The sequence below is a fragment of the Phoxinus phoxinus genome (assembly GCF_949152265.1).
Source record: "Phoxinus phoxinus genome assembly, chromosome: 12".
Lineage (NCBI taxonomy): Eukaryota > Metazoa > Chordata > Actinopteri > Cypriniformes > Leuciscidae > Phoxinus > Phoxinus phoxinus.
In genome coordinates this window covers 14,257,074-14,274,134 of record NC_136887.1, presented here as the reverse complement: position 1 = coordinate 14,274,134, position 17,061 = coordinate 14,257,074, and the positions used below count along the sequence as shown (strand labels likewise).

The following is a 17,061-nucleotide window of genomic DNA, read 5'->3' as shown; positions in this document are numbered from 1 at the left end:
GAAATACACATACAGCACAAGTTTGTGATCATCAATGTTACAATCAAAAATCTTTTCAATGGACAATCATTTCTCATTTCTTTTTAATTTCCACACCCCGTGAAATGGTCATACACTGATGAGCCAAAACACTATGACCAGTCTCTCGTGAAGCGAATATCATTATCATCTACGCCAGCTCCACTTATATCCAGCCTCTAATGAAGACTTCAGATGATCCAACACCTGTGAAGAGACGGCGCCAACTCCTGACAGGACTTCAGATGATGCCAACTCTGAATCAACATGCACCACTGCTAGATTTTCTATATATTGTAATCATTGTTCACAACTTGTAATAATTACTTTAATGAGCTCATTGTTTCTGCCTTAAATTAATACATGATGTTAGCTAACTGCATGAATTTAGGGGAGGATAATTCAGACAGTGTAAATATGAAGTCTGGTTTCACGTTGGTGTCACTGAACCGCCACAGCTCACACACAGTCTGCTTCGGTCCAGAGACACGAGAAGCACAGAGTCGGCGCAGATCACCAACGAATCGGACCCATCTGAATTCTACACAGAATGCTATATTTTAAAGTGATGGAGGAGTTAGGAGGAAAGACGGTTAGACAGACTAAGCATTAGAAACAGCACTGACGAGTAGAAGAGATAACACCGGTGCCATTCACCAACATAAAAACACCCTCAACATAATTGTGTTCACTGTTTTGCTTTAGTAACAGTTTCATATTCAATTTAAAGGGGAAATCGATTAGACTGTCATAAGCGGTCAACTGCAGCTTTTCCAAGCTGTGATATACAAACAAATCGCTATTGACTATTTAAAAAGGCGGAGGGGCTACTCGATATGTCTCTTTCTGTCTTCCTGTTTAAGTGGAAATTACGTCAACTCATTGAATAATGCTGTGCGTTTCAAGGCTCTTCAGTGGGCCTTTAAGGTTTGGGTAGATTAGAAGGAAAGCAAACTATCACTTCTCGTGTTGGATGCAGGAGAAATGGCCAGGAATAAAGATCTGATCAACTTTGACAAGGGCCAAACTGTCATGGCAAGGTGACTGGGTCAGAGTATCTCTGAAACGGCAAGGCTTGTGGGTTGATCCTGGTCAGCAGTGGTGAGAATTGACCAACATCGGTCCGAGGAGGGACAAACCAAAAACCGGGGGTGTAGGGCCTACAAGGCTCATCGATGCACAAAGGCAACGGAGGCTATCCCGTCTGGTCCGAGCCAACAGAAGGTCTACTGTGGCACAAGTCACAAAATTATAATGATGGATATGGGAGTAATGTGTCTTAACATGGGGTCTGCGTAGCGGCAGACGAGTCAGGGTGCTTATGATGACCCCTTTCCACCGTAGAAAACTCTTACAATGAGCGTCTGAACTGGACCTTGGTGCAGTGGAAGAGGGTCACCTGATCCAATGAGTCCCGTTTTTTATTCTTCATGTACGGCCATGTACGTGTGTGCCGTTTACCTGGGGAAGTGATGGCACCGGGATACACTGTGGGACACTGACAAGCTGGTGGAGGGAGTGTGATGCTCTGTGCAATGTTCTGCTGGGCGACCCTAGGTCTGGCCAATCATGTGGATGTCAATTTGACATGTGCAGCATACCTAAACATTGTTGCAGACCAGGTACACCCCTTCAGGACAACGGTGTTCCCTGGTGGAAGTGGCCTCTTTCGGCAGGATAATGCACCCTGCCACACTTTGTTCAGGAATGGTTTGAGGACCATGAAGATCCAAATTCCCCAGATCTCAATCCAATTGAGCATCCCTGGGATGTGCTGGACCAACAAGTTTGATGGGACACCTTCAGGTGTCTGGTAGAGTCCATGCCACACAGAGGACCAACAGCATATTAGGCAGGTGGTCATAATGTTCTGGCTCATCAGTGTACAGTTTTCTTTCCATATGTCTTATTGGAACAATAAGCTGGGACAGGACATATTGATTGACCAATAGTCTTTCATTTTTGTTCAAGAACATACACAAATAATTCAATAAAAATGTGTTTATTATTTAAACTGTAAAGTCTAAATCAGTGGTTCTCAAACAGGGGTCACTAAGAGATCTCAATTCAAAGAGAGCTTCACAATGACTTTCGATATTTTATTTAGAAGAAATTTTGATTAAAAAATATATTTTTGTTTATTTATTTTGAAGAACCACTGGTATAATTTTTTTCCCAGAAGAGGATTATTAAACTGTGAGCGAACTGCTTGTGTGTCACAGATGATCAAATATAATTCCTGATATAATTCCATGTGAACTGTGAGTTACATCATATCCCTTTCTGATATCATTGCACATTTTGTGCAAAGCTTCCCAGTTTACATGATCAGCAAGTTTAAAAAACAGAAAGAAAAGATTAGATAAAATGTTATACTAGTAATAGTCATTCACTGTCTGCCATGTGGTGGCAATGTTTCACCATTTTACAACAGCTGAGATCCACCAGAATTGTAGATCAGTGCTTCTCAACAGCACGAGAAAAAAAATGATGCAAATAATATACTGCAACTAATCATATAATCAAATTGAGTTAGGCCAGCAAAATAAACCGGTTTATCAATTGGAGTATGAAACTGTTTGGTTGACAACATTCTTCCACAGAAGAAAGAAAGTCATACAAGTTAGGAACGACATGAGGATGAGAAAATGATGACAGAATTTTTGGGTGCATGTACGCCACCACACAAGAAAATGCGTCACTAAATATGGGTTCGCTTGAAAAGAAAATAAACATGAGCCAACCACAATGTGTTTTGTGACAAAATGTTGGTGATAAGAACTTATCACCTCAGATCATCACAATATAGTTCCTGGTATTATTAATACATTTTAAGCATGTCCGTTTGCTTCTGCCTGACCAATTGGTTGTTAATTAAAGAGCAGAGCTGAGAAGAAATGTTCAGGAGTTAATCCTGTTAATCCTAACAGTTACCTTGCTGTGTCTTAGAAGAGCTCTGGCCACACATAGAAGTTGTCTCTCTCCCACTGAGAAGTTCTCTCCATTATCCGTCACCTCTGAATGCAGTGAATTGGGCAACTGGTTAACCTGAAACCAAATCAACACATTACAACCAGTAAGGCACAGCTACTCAAAGACGTTTGCTTTAGGAAAAGAATTACAAAACCTCCTGCTCTTACTCACCATGTCCTTAATGTGTGTTTTCTCCAGGGCTTCCCAGATCTGTGCATCAGTGTAGTGATCCCAGGGATCCAGATTTGATCTGATGTTGAGATACGCAACTTAGTCCACATGGTCAACATAAACTGACCCTGGTCTTACTGTGCACGATTCATCACGTGTGTTATCTTTCGTCAAAACATAATTATTTGCTGATTTTGCTCAACTTGCCCTGTTTACAGCTGGTATTAAGATGCGTTTTGGTCGATCAGATCACAAGTGGACGACACAAAATACAGGCATAAGCATGGTTATAAAATGTTTGGAGCTTGACCACTTCCAGAGGTAGTTGAAAACGCATTAGACCGGATTGCTTTCGAATCGTAAACGCTCATGTGGTCGAATGTGATCAAACAGCCACAAAGGATCTCCTACTCTCCGCCTACTGACCTAAAGCGTAAACATTATGGGAAGCACGCTTGCCAGACGGGATTTAAACTGTGCACAATGAGCACAATGTTCTAACCATTCCTGATTTCTAACACACTCACAGCATTCGGCGTGATCTTAAGGCTGTCAGTTTAGAAACTAAATCTGCTGTTCTCTGTGTCTTTTTCTGTTGTCTTCGGTGCGTTCATATGTAAATTGTGTGAGCTTATTTTGTCCTTTAGATCAAAAGATCTGAAAAAACACATACATTTACTCGCCCATAGACCGTCCCCTCGAAGAAATCAGGTTGAAAGTGGACAAAAGAGATGGATTAAAACACCAGGTGTAAACAGGAATGTTTCTCTCTCGTCTACTTGTGATCCGACCGCACAAAACGCATCTTAACACGAGGTGTAAACAGAGCCTTTGTTTTGGCCCTCCATTCTAGTATGCAACGCCCACTTTTTCCAAATCTGATCAATTCCACATGGATAAAATGTAGTCTAACTTTTACACTGAATGAAGTGAACTGCATCATTTTGACTTCAGGACTTCAGCTGAAAGCACATGGCTAGTATTAGTAAAGTGACGTGGACCGTACCTGACAGTACCAATGAAGAGAACCGGCTCTTGGGGGATGACTGACAGCTTGCTCCTCAAGTCCTCCAGACCAATGTGAGCAATGTTGACACCATCAATGATGATTGATCCACAGTTGAGCTCCACTAGTCTGAAGAGTGCAACGCCCAGTGAAGATTTCCCTGAAAAAACAACCAACCTGTGTCACAATCTATTTCCTCCACTCGCAGTACAGACGAACACAAACAGCATCTGATAGGATAAAAAAAGTCAAGTAGACAAGTGTACCTGAGCCCGTTCTGCCAACTATCCCTACGGTCTCCTCTGGATGAACGCTAAAGGAGAGATTCTTCAGAACCAGAGGAAGGCCATCCCGATATCGCATTTCTACATTCTGGAAGGTGATTCGTCCACCCGATGGCCAGCTGGAAGCGGGAGCGGAGGACCCGGTGATCCGTCGAGGACCTTCGCTTTCCAGGTTCTGAGTAAATAAATGGTATAATGTTTATACTTTGTCCTTCAGAACTCAGCGAGACTGAGTTCTTGGCTTCATTAATCACTGTAAAATGCTCTCCGCCACTTGGGCAGCAGCTAAGACAGCTGTACTGTTCTGCTTTGATAAAAGTCTCCTGAAACAAGCTGTGTCATAAGCTATGATGTTCTGGCTGGCAATAAACGCATCCCATGAAGCCTGCTGAGCGGCATGTAGCAGACTCACTATGCAGCGCACTGACCGCTGGGCTCAGCGGCTTGTGCAAAGTAAAGAGCTGTTGTCTTGTGTGAACTGTGTCAGTTGAATAACAAATGGTCTGTCCCTTTCTATTTGCCATCGACACAACCAACACGCATGTGTCACAGATGCTTCTACCTTTATGTAATGATTGATCCGCTCCACTGAGGTAAACCGGGCTTCGGTTTCAGAAAGGAGCCTCACGGTGAACTGAAACAGGCCAGTCAGCTGGATATGGGAAGGGAAAGAAAATGGACAATGAATAACAATTATGAGCAATAGTAAGCAATGCTAAGTAGCGGTCCTGCCCTACAAGCGTCCAACACGTCCCCTACTCGGCTGTGAGAGCAGCGCACCTGTACAGCGTAGGAGATGGCCAGGCCCGCGTAGGCAGGGGGAATGTTGCCGTGCATTAAGACGATGAGGAGGGCTATAGTGGTGATGAGAGAAATACTGATAAGATCCAGACGAACAGCCAGCCAACGCATAGCACAGCTGAACAGATAGTGACACGCTTGGTTTGTGTCGAGCAGGGCTTGATTCCTGGTGGAATAGAACAGATATTTAGCTGAAGTCCTCATTTTGTAATTTTATTTATAACATACTTTGAATATATATATATACTTACACACACACACACACACACACACACACACACACACACACACACACACACACACATGTATTTGTACAATTTGTGGTCAGGTTTTAATGTTTTTGAAAGATGTCTATTATTCTCACCAAGGCTGCATTTATTTGATCAAAAAAATACAGTAATATTGTGAAATATTATTACAATTTAAAATAACTGGTTTCTATTTTAATATAGCCTACTTTAAATTGTCATTTATTTCTGTGATGTCATTAGTCTTCAGTGTCACGTGATCCTTCAGAAATCATTCTAATATGCTGATCTGCTGCTCAATAAACATTTCTTGTTTGAGCCAGTTGTGCTGCTTAATATTTTGTGGAACCTGTGATAGATTTTTTTCAAGATTCTTAAAACACATGCAATATAATTTATGAAGTATTACTTCATTGGGTTTTCAGTACAATGACACCAAATTTTACATTTCTTTCACTGTATGTGTGTAGGATGAACATTTAGTCAAATGGAAGGTGGAAATCCAAAATATGCCCTAAAATGGAAGGGATTAATGAATAGAAAGTTCAAAAGAACAGCATTTATCTGAAATATAAATATTTTGTAACATTATAAATGCCTTTACTGTCACTTTTGATCATTTTAACGTGTCCTTGCTGAAAAGTATTAATTTCTTAAATAATAATAAAAAAATCGGTAGTATATGCATTCATTAAGTAGATTATTACCTTCGTTACAATACAAAACAGTTAGTTCCAGTCCTCAAATTTGTTTGGTCTTTGATTTTTCATTATTATCTTATGCAATGACATTTATGAGTGTGACATTTGAGAATACTTTCTTGGGGCCATGGTACATAAAGACCTCAGGTAAAGTTTCCCCAGCATAACTTCAGCGTTTCAGTGAAAAGTTCTGCAAAGTCATGGAGGACATTATGTCGTCTGGATATTACCTGTGTATGAAGTCAGCACCCCTGCCGTAAGCATAGATAGTGGACAGTCCTTGCAGACTGCTGGTGATATGAGAGGTGAAAGGGGATTGGCTGATATTTTCCAGGCGCTTCAGCTCACGAATGAGAACCCTTTGGGTAAAAAGGACAATTGGAAAAGTACATTTATTTATATTTATATATATATATTTTCAGACCCTGACAAAAAGTCACCCAGTCATGGAATATGAGCAGCGATATACGGCTGAGTTTTGATCAAAGCTCTGGCTCATCTCATCTGCTTATCTGTGTGGCTCACAGAACTGCCTGTGATGTGACAGGTTAGTGGCGAGATGGAGGCCCACAGGGGACAATAATAGTGAGACTGAGGGGATCTTCCTGGCTGAGCTGCAGTCCTTTCTGGCTTCTGAACTGATTTATGCGGGGCTTTATGAGGCCTTTCACACGTCAGCGCTATCGCGGACAGGACAGCAGAGTCTATCTGCAGTGTAAGGCAGAGGCCATTACTGATGAAAAACTAGCCTGATTTTAGCTTGTAAGTGCATATATAAAAAGGCATGGTTTGTGAATAATGTCAGTAATGAATTATACTTTTCTTAAAAAGAGGCCATGTGAATGAGGACAAACCTGCCCTTGATACTGACAGATTAAATTTGATTGCAGCAATTTACATAAAATTGCTGACATATTTAAACATAAAAAATGGTTTATATTATGTAAAATATGTTTAAAAATGCCAGCAATTATTATGTACCTCTCAAAAATCTTTATATATAAACATATTTTATTATATTTATACAATTATTTTAGTTTCTTTTTTCTTAAAGGGATAGTTCAACCAAAAAATCTAAATTCTGTCATTAATTACTCACCGTCATGTCGTTCCAAACCCGTAAGACTTTCGTTCATCTTCAGAACACAAATGAAGATCTTTTTGAGGAAATCTGAGAGCTTTCTGTCCCTCCATATTCAGCTACGCAACTGACACTTTGACACTTAAAAAAGTCGTTCAATTCATTTGGATTAGTTTTACGATCTCTTTATGAACTTTTTGAAGCGTCAAAGTGGTAGTTGCGTAGCTGTCAATGGAGGGACAGAAATCTGTCATATTTCATAAAAAAAATCTTCATTTGTGTTCCGATGATATACGAAAGTCGTACGGGTTTGGAACGACATGAGGATGAGACATTTATGACAGAACTAAACCTTTTAATACATACGAATAAATTCATAACTTTAATTAAATAATTACCTGTATAATAAAACAATAAAATTAATATATAGAAAATGTAAATTTTCTTTAGTATCTTATTATTTACATAATTTTGGGCAGATTTGGAACACTTATTCGTCAATTAATACGGTATATATATATATTTGGTTCTATGTTTTACATACACAGCACAACTATCGGTTTCTTTGAATAAATCTGATAGACCAAACCTGGAGATTCGGTTGACAATGAAGAGGAACGCCCCTAAAGGAATGATGGAGAACAGGAACCACGGAAACACAATGCCCACCATTGCCAGACAGAACAGCACTAGTGTCACGTTCTGGAGCAGCATTTCGGCTTGCATAGCCAGCCGCACGTCAACTATGCAAAGAGGAAGAATAGAGAGTCAGCGAGACATGAGAGAGCGAGACATCAAAACTGTTTGAGACGCCCCCGTCATCCCGCATTTGTGAACTGAGAAAGAGAGAGAGAGAGGTTCCTCACCCTCATCCATGTCCCTGGAGAATCGGTTGAGAATGCGTCCCAGGGGTGTTGTGTCGAAAAAGCGCATGGGGCTCAGAAGTAGAGTCTTAAATAGTTTATCATGCAGAACCGAGGCTGCCCGCACAGTGCACTGCAACAACAACAACAACGACACACACACACACACACACACACACACACACACACACACACACACACACACACACACACACACACACACACAACAGTGTTAATAATGCATGAACACAGCAAAAATGCAAATAAATGGGCCAGTGATTTAAAAACCTATAAAATGCTTTAGTTAGGGTCTACAATGCAAATAAACAGGTCAGGGGTGTAAACAAACATTTAAACAGCCATAATAGCAAGATTATATGAAGGGAAACCTTGGCAAGCATTCAGAAAAATGCTTTTGCCTGAGCTCTGTGAGGTCCAGACGAGACATTTTACACTGGAAGTGACCAATACTGCTCGAGTCTGACATCACTGAGCAAAGATCAATCAACATCAGCCACAGTACAATAAGGGAATTTTCTTTGTTAACAGATATACAGTACAAAAAGAGCTCCACACTAAACGCGAGAGTAGACATTGTTGCGTGAACGCAACAAAAGTGGTTAAATTATGTGGATTACTAATGATGTATTTACTACCTTTCTGGGGTAGACTTCTAACTTCTCATTGCATAGCTGTCAATGGAGGGGCAGAAATCTCTCAGATTTCATTAAAAAGATGAACGAAAGACTTGCAGGTTTGCGAGTAATTAATGACATAATTTCTGTAATTTCTGGGTGAAGTATCCCTTAAACAACTGCATATTAGGATCATGATCAAAATTTAAAGGGCCCAGGACCCCACTCCCCGAGGGTCTCCACCATCACAGGGCCCAGGACAATGTTCACAGTTATTCCCTCCTGACGACACACCAGATACATCTGGTTAGAAACAATAGATAATTTAAATTAAACGTCAAGAGACCATTTCACCAGCTTTTGTTTTGATGCAACAAATTAAACCTAATTAAATATATACCAAGTACGCTTTTGTTTTTTAAAGAAAATAATAATTTTATTCAGCAAGGATGCATCAAACTGTAAAGAAAAGACAATTATAATGTCACAAAATATTTCAGTTACCCTTTATTTTAAGGTGTCATTGTTACAATGTAATTATATATTTAAGTACTAAGTAATATTAATGAACTACATGTATTACAATAGGGTTAGGGTTTGGTTGAGGGTTAGTTGATTAATAACTTACTGTTATTACTATGGTAAGTACATATAACAAGGACACTGTAAAATAAGGATACCAAGATTTATTTTGACACTGATGACTGGAATAATGGCTTCTGAAAATTCAGTTTTGCCATCACATGAATACATTTTTATTAAAAAAATGTTTTATTTAAATAGAAACTAGTGATTTTAAATAGATTCACAATATGACTGTTTTTTTACTGTATTTTTGATTAAATAAATACAGCCTTGTTGGCCATAAGACACTTCTTTCAAAGTCCTTAAAAAACCCTACTGACCCAAAAGTTTTAAACAAATAAATGTAATGTATAAATAAAATCATTTTGTCATTTTAAGTCACACAGGGGAAATAAAGTGGTTGGGATCGCTGTGCAGTGTCAGAAATAGAAAACACAGAAGAGGCACACTGAGACATGCAAAAGGCACTTCTCATGAAAACAGCTTCTTTAATTATAATGAAAATAGTCTAGTTTTGGCACATTCCACAGATCATGTCCAGTGTAGTCATGCTGTTACCCCCAGCATCTAACACACAAATGAGGCGTAGTAAATGATGAACGTCATCACTGCAGCACATATAAACACATGGTTGCATAAGTACAGATATTCTCACACACGCATGCCTTCATAACCAAATGCTTTTGCGAGTACATTTGGATTTGATGGTTTCTGGCACAAAGGGACAAATTCATTCCATTAATAGAATATGTAAAGTTCCCAAATTTGCTATCTTACCTTCGGGTAAAAGAGATTAGCCATCATCGAGGAATTAGTGAATACAAGTGGCACACAATTACACAGACACATAACCTCTCTAATGTGCTGTCGGGTCTGCTTAATGGAGAAGGGGGCACGGGGTCCTGATGGGACACGCATACGCAACCCCTCCAGCTCAAACTCAAGACACTGGACAGATAAATGGATTTAGCCTGCAGGCAATTTCAATTAAACCGCAGAAAAAATGAAGAGACGGAAAGGATGAGAAAGAGAAAAAAGTGGACACTTGCCAATGTCATGGATTGCAGAGCAAGGATTTACTGTGAAAATTAAACTGAAATATACCATATCAATAGCATATCGGTTTCGCTGTGGGAAAAAGGCATTAATTGCGATGCCCCCATGACAGGTTAACCTGGTACTCTCAGGTAGATTCAGGCAGTGATGAATAGTACATGAGCAAAGAGGAAATGCATCTGCCCAAGGACCCAAGCGTTTGATGAAAAATTCAGCAGGAAGCCTGAACAGAGGAATCTTGTGCGCTAACTTCGCTGACAATAAACTCCAGATTACCTTGACGAACACCAGCCCTCGCACGGTCTTCAGGAAGAGCGCCGCCCCCATGGATAAGACGTACACCCTGGAGTAGTACTGTACGTGTGGATTCAGCCGCATGCTATCGCTCTCGGCGGTCTCGTTCCCCTGCAGCAGCGAGGAATTCTGCAGGGACAAACGAACATTACCTTGGAAACATGATCCTTCCCTAGAGATTCCCAACATACCAGCTGAACTGTGTGCACCAGTCCCAGTCTCAATTATTTTACAGAATGCGAGTTAACTGCAACATCTGTTGAGTGATTGTCCCTCTGAGTAAATCGTGTGGAGTCTGGCACTTCTAATTAGTTTCGGGATTGATGTTCATTTCAGCTGAGCACCAAGAGTCGGTGATTCAAGCTGGCGTTGCCTTGCCTTAAAGGAATAATTCACCCAAAAATGAAAATTGTCATCATTGTTTCACCATTATGTCGTTTCTAAGACTTACTTTCTTCCATGAAACTCTGAAGTATGTGAGCAAGTACGAGCAGAGGAAAGTATGAGTATCAGATCTTTCCAGTGAATTGGTTGGTTAATATATTCACACTGATCAGAAATCACAGAAGAAAGAGACATACAGGAGAGTAACTGATGACAGAGTTCGTATTGTTGGCTGAACTATCGCTTTAAATGGCAGAAAGTCAAAGCAGTGAGATTGGTTTACCCCGCTGCCCTGCCTGATCCAGTGACTCAGCCACCAGTTGCTGAAGGCGATACTGCCTGTGGTGAAGAGGAAGAGGAGGATGTTCACAATGAAGGCCAGAGGGCCTCCGGCAGCCTTGATGTAAGCAGCATACACGGGCCAGGCCACGGCCCCGGTCCCCTTTTCCTCCGCCTGCATGAGCTGCTCTGTGAGGTGCACATCAAACAACAGAAAGAGACAGAGAAGAACAACAAAGAAGTGTGACTCATCCACCAATATTAGCTCAGCTAAACTCAGACTGTTGTTCTCAGATTAAACCAGCGCTTCTCAACTGCTAGGCCACGACCCCGAGATAGGTCACACGTTGGCTAGCCAAACATCTGAACAAACTACAAAAGATCAATTTATTTGCTGGGTGGTTTATATTTAGTTTAACAGTCATGGGATGTTTGTATTGTGTTTGCATCATTCCAGATCAGCGAATGTGAGTGAGTTGTGTGTTTCTGCATGGGGCAGAGACCTAGATTTGTTTCAAAAGTTTGAGCGTCTGTGTTTTCTCTCGAAGGACTAAAATGAATTAATTGTGACTAAGGGTGTGTTTACACTACACTGTTTTCAACTGTGGTTTGGACATTCATTTACACGACAATTGCGTTTTGATGGCCTGAAAACAGGTTTCATAGTGCAAGGTTACCTTTATTGACCGTGTAAACAACAAAAATGTGAATTTGTATAAAAGGGTGACATGTCACCATGTCATGTCATGGTCATTTTATGTTAATGTATTTTTGTTAACTGCCAATTTAAAGTACATTTTTAATGATCAACATATAATATTCATATAAACATTTATAATAACATATATATTGTATACATTAATAAATCTGCATATACAATTTTTGCCATTTTCAACGTTTGACGTTCTACTTTTTGTACTGGTAATGGGTTAATGGTGTCACCACTTGAAATGCAATGTAGATTCAATGCAAACCCATCTGAGAAGTTCTGGATTAAACAACTCTCACCTCCTTTATTGCTCTCGGCGTGCGGCTTGGCTGCATCTTTGACATGAAGGGACCGCGGGCCGCTCTCCTCCTCTCCCCTCTGCTTGTTTTTCAGGTTCTTCCTCACCAGGTTCTGGATGAAAGATGAACAGAGAAAGAGAAAGAGCAAGACCTGGTAAAGAGCAACCCGCAACTGAATGAGCCAGAACAACGGCTGTTGGGTCATTAATACAGAGATCAGTGACAATGTCCCTCGGCTATTACTCCCACAGATCAATTCACTTATAAATTACAAAAGCACAGCATAAATTAACATTTCAAACCCGTGGTTCATGAATTTTGCAGTAGGTGATGTAGGATGTTTTGTGAGTGTGTGACCCTGGTGTTTTCCCATAGGGCACAGCTGCAGCGGGCGGCATATCGCACCTCTTGCTGCACGCTGTTGAAAAGGGCAGCGTAGTCTCGGCCTTTCTCCATCAGCTGGGTGTGTGTGCCGTGCTCTGCGATCTGGCCGTCCTTCATTAACACCAACTCATCACACTCTGGCAAGTACTGTAGAATAAACACACCCGGGGGAAAGCAAACAGTCTCATAAAACAGAGTTAGGAGGCCTTATGTTACATTAACCTAAATCTAAGCATAATAATATTAAGAATAGAAGACATTAAAGAAAAAAGAAAAATAACAAAATAATAATGATATAAAATAAAATAATGTTTTGAGGGAAATCTTTACGTCTTCAATATTTTTAATAGGGATTTTAATTGATATGATCAGTTATCAGCTAATGTTAGACATTTTTTATGTATCATTAACAGTCAATATTGGATTTTTTTAAACATTTTATTCAGACAAAACAGAACAGAATTTAAATATGTGCCATTTATCAGTTAGCGGCAGTGTTATTGTTAACTGAAATTATTAAAATAATCGGTTTTGTTAATTGAAATATAGCTGAAATATAATAAAACATGTTTTTTAAATTAACTTAAACTTTAAAAAAATATTAAACTTAAAGAAAATTAGAAATGTTGCCTTGGAAACTAACTGAAATTAAATAATTTTAAGATAAAGTACTAAGATGATTAAAACTAAAACTGAAATAAAAATGCTATTAAAATCTAAATATATATATATATATATTTTTTTTTAAATCACAAGGGCACGTAAAATTTATAAACATTTTGTTCAACTAAAATAAAACTGAAACGCATATAAATAATACAAATATTGTATTCATATGATATAAACAAACAGGCTTCTTGGTATTGGCTTAAATAAATAAATACATATTTTATAAGAGGAAAAAGGCATTTAAAGCCATGCTGTATAATAGATATAGTAATGGCTGAAAGGATTGCCTAACAACGGCCTTCACAATAAAGCACTGCCTCTCATATGAACCATATTCGATTCAAAAACGTATATATTCACAGTGGAACTTGGTGGACGAGTTCGATGCCACCTGTCCCAGCCTGCGATATGTCTATGCTCTCTCGCTGTACATCACGTGCATTCATAAGCCTCTTGCCTGCAGTTGGTGCGTGACGAAGATGACAGTCCTGCCCTTGGCAGCGGCGCGGATGGCGCTGTGGAATAGATGTGAGCCCACACGAGTGTCTACGGCGCTGAGGGGGTCATCGAGCAGAAGGATGGGTCTCTCGCTGTACAGCGCACGTGCCAGACTCACTCTCTGCCGCTGGCCGCCGCTCAGGTTGGCTCCTCTCTCTCCGATCTACAGCAGATCATTCAGTTACAGCCACAGTCATGATTATACACCATTTTTCCAAGGCTATTTACAATTGCAAAAGTAATATGGATATCATACAAGTGAGATTTGTACGACCTTGTACTTTGATTGTGTTTGTCGAGCACAGAGATTATATCAGGAGCATTATACCTCAGTCATATCGCCATATGGTAGCTCAGTAATATCAGGGAATAAACAGCATGCCTCCAGAACAGCATTGTACCTAGTGAGAGATGAGCACAAAACTTGTTTAATTTTAGAAGAAAGGCCCAAGTCATTTGCATGCACAAATTACATATGCATGGATTAAGCTCCTTACTTTTCCTCAACATATTGTTTTCCAAACAGGATGTTCTCCCTGAGGGAATCGTTGAGGATCCAAGCCTGTTGAGCAACATATGCGAATCCTCCATTTACAGCTACTGAGCCGCCAAGAAGGGTCATCTACACAGAAGGGGAAGGATCAAACCTATACATCTGCTTTCACCCTGCTGAGAAGACCAGCTGGTTTATGTCCAGGCTGGTTGATGATGGTTAAAGGGCTGGTTGTAAAAAATAAACGCTTTTCATTATTTACTCTAATTCCTTGCCAAACCCATATGCTGTTATTTTCTCAGTAGAACTCATAAGGTGAAATGCTTCTCTTTTCTGTAAAACAACAGCTGTCAAGCTCCAAATAAACCACTTTTAAATTCAGGTCTCTTTCAAAGTTTAAAAAGAACAGCATTCATTTGAATCTTGTAACATCTTAAATGTCATTACTGACTATTTTGATCAATTTAATGCATCCTTGCTGAAAAAAAAAAAAAAATCAGACCCCAAACTTTTGAATGGTAGTGCATGTAATTTCTCACCTGTCCCAGGAGAGCAGATAACAGTGAGCTCTTCCCACTGCCGACTCCACCACAAACCCCCACCAGTGAGCCCTGGGTGCACAGCGCAGAAAGCAGGCCGTCAAATCAAAGTGAGGTTAATTCTTGGTTTGAAGAATGACATGAATATAATTACATATATATAGATATATAATGAGAAATATTGAAAGACACTGAGCCATGTAATGAAGGTGGAGTGGTAAAGATGTGCTGATGACCTATGACAGTACCTTGCGGATGCTCAGGTCTATGCGGTGCAGGGTTTTGTGCAGCGGCGGTCGGATGCTCTGGGACGAGGAGATGGTGCTCTGCGGGCTCTCCTGCTCCATGTGTGTGAGAAGGTGCTCTGCGTTGGGTTCCTCGCTCTTTCCTTTGCTCTCCTCTGTGCTGATGTACAAGCTCAGTTTCTCCCTCCTCAAAAGCCTCCTCATGCCTCCTCTTTTCTGCTGAACTCGGCTGTTTTTCCCCTGTGAGCCGCAGGTCTTCTCCCAGGCCAGTGTGGCATCTTTAAACTCCACCGCATTATAGGGATCTTCCGTTTTGACCGAGATCAGCTCCCTATCCTCCATCATGAAGAGCTTCTGTGGGCAAAAGTGGAGGCATTAACACTCGGAACATCAAACTTGTTTGGTAAACAACACTTTGAAGGAATAGTTCTCCCACAAGAAAAATTCTGGGTCACACTTTAGATTAGGGTCCAATTCTCACTATTAACTACGACTTTTGCCTCAGTCTACTTCTAATTACTTATTAATAGTTTGTTAGGTAGTTGTTAATAGGTATTGGTTCGAATTAAGAGATGTAGAATCTGGTAATGCAGAATAAGGCATTAATATGTGCTATATAAATACTAATAAACAGCCAATATCCTAGTAATATGCATGCTAATAAGAAACTAGTTAAGTAGTGAGAATTGGACCCTAAACTTAAGGGTTACCAAGTTCTGTCATTATTTACTCTCCATTGTGTTGTTTAAACATGAAATTCTGTGAACATAAAAGTAGAAATACTGCAGAATGTCCAGTCTGCTCTTCCATGAAAGTGAATAGAGCTCACAAAAATAGCATAAAAGTAGTCCAGTGACGATTTAAAGTGAATTTGAGCATGACGGAGGTTTGAGAACTACAACAGAGGTGACGATTTTTAAGCTTGGCGTATGAAATAAATACTTTTGAAAGGGAAAAGTTTACTGAACCTTCAGAAAAATAAGTTTGTATGTGTTTTTTTAATCATATTTGATACATCAGGCTTGTATGCCTATATAGTATGATGTATGAGAATATGGAGGGGAATCAAGGAGGGGAGCACCTTCATTCTCAAGGAGGGGAAAAAAACACCTCAGTTTTATTCTGATAGCTTGAAATGTAAATCAATAAGATGTTTATAACAGTAAAGCAAACTACTTACATGAAATGCAAATAAATATAAGTTTTCAATCTATATCTCCCAATAATATGTCTTAGCAAGCTGAAATTAAAATGCTTGGTTTTATGATCAAAGCTCTGTAGTTTTTAATGCAAAATAATGATGATTGAGAGATAAACAAAACTTTCCTCAAAAGCCTGATCGATCATATTTGATACTCACATTAACATGATTTTTTGCAAAAAATTATGTTAGATACGCTACTTGCTCAAATCCAGTGAGTGTTCATCTTGAGCAAATTTATTCTTACATTTGATTTATAAATAACAGTAAAAGACACTTGTATCGCAATCTAAAAGTGGACGTTTTTAGAATTACTTTAAATTACAATTAAAAGCAATTTGACTTGTTACAAAAGTATGAGCTATCAATCAGGTGACAGAAAGCATGCAACAGATTGTGTACAATGTGGGGGCAGTTACAAGCAACCCACACATCACTGATCCATAATTCACACATCATCGACATAGACACGCATGCATATTTGGCACGTCTCCTTTAAGAAGCGAGAGAGTTTGAGTTTTGTTGATGCGTTATTCCGGCGCAGAAGTTGAGAATAAAAATGTGACTGCTTTGGTCACAATGCAACAATCCCGCCTCCGTGTATTTTTGATAGCTCGAATATCGACAACAACAGGTTTTTCAGCA

At 39.7% G+C, this 17,061-nt stretch overlaps 1 protein-coding gene across 2 annotated transcripts in view; it reads right to left on the bottom strand.

Moving 5' to 3' along the window:
• Positions 1–17,061, bottom strand: part of LOC307008116 (ATP-binding cassette sub-family C member 5) — a 35,748-nt gene that overhangs the window by 1,932 nt on the left and 16,755 nt on the right. For both annotated transcript variants that reach the window (XM_079630716.1, XM_079630717.1), the window contains 18 exons: positions 15,219–15,569; positions 14,971–15,042; positions 14,436–14,560; positions 14,267–14,339; positions 13,898–14,101; positions 12,793–12,918; positions 12,388–12,499; positions 11,384–11,568; positions 10,699–10,845; positions 8,150–8,279; positions 7,873–8,026; positions 6,433–6,561; positions 5,233–5,419; positions 5,015–5,104; positions 4,435–4,627; positions 4,169–4,328; positions 3,163–3,241; positions 2,953–3,066 (listed from right to left, as the gene is read on the bottom strand). In XM_079630716.1, coding sequence (XP_079486842.1) covers positions 2,953–3,066; positions 3,163–3,241; positions 4,169–4,328; positions 4,435–4,627; positions 5,015–5,104; positions 5,233–5,419; positions 6,433–6,561; positions 7,873–8,026; positions 8,150–8,279; positions 10,699–10,845; positions 11,384–11,568; positions 12,388–12,499; positions 12,793–12,918; positions 13,898–14,101; positions 14,267–14,339; positions 14,436–14,560; positions 14,971–15,042; positions 15,219–15,569 — 2,631 coding nt within the window. The remainder of the gene's footprint in view (positions 1–2,952; positions 3,067–3,162; positions 3,242–4,168; positions 4,329–4,434; positions 4,628–5,014; positions 5,105–5,232; positions 5,420–6,432; positions 6,562–7,872; positions 8,027–8,149; positions 8,280–10,698; positions 10,846–11,383; positions 11,569–12,387; positions 12,500–12,792; positions 12,919–13,897; positions 14,102–14,266; positions 14,340–14,435; positions 14,561–14,970; positions 15,043–15,218; positions 15,570–17,061) is intronic.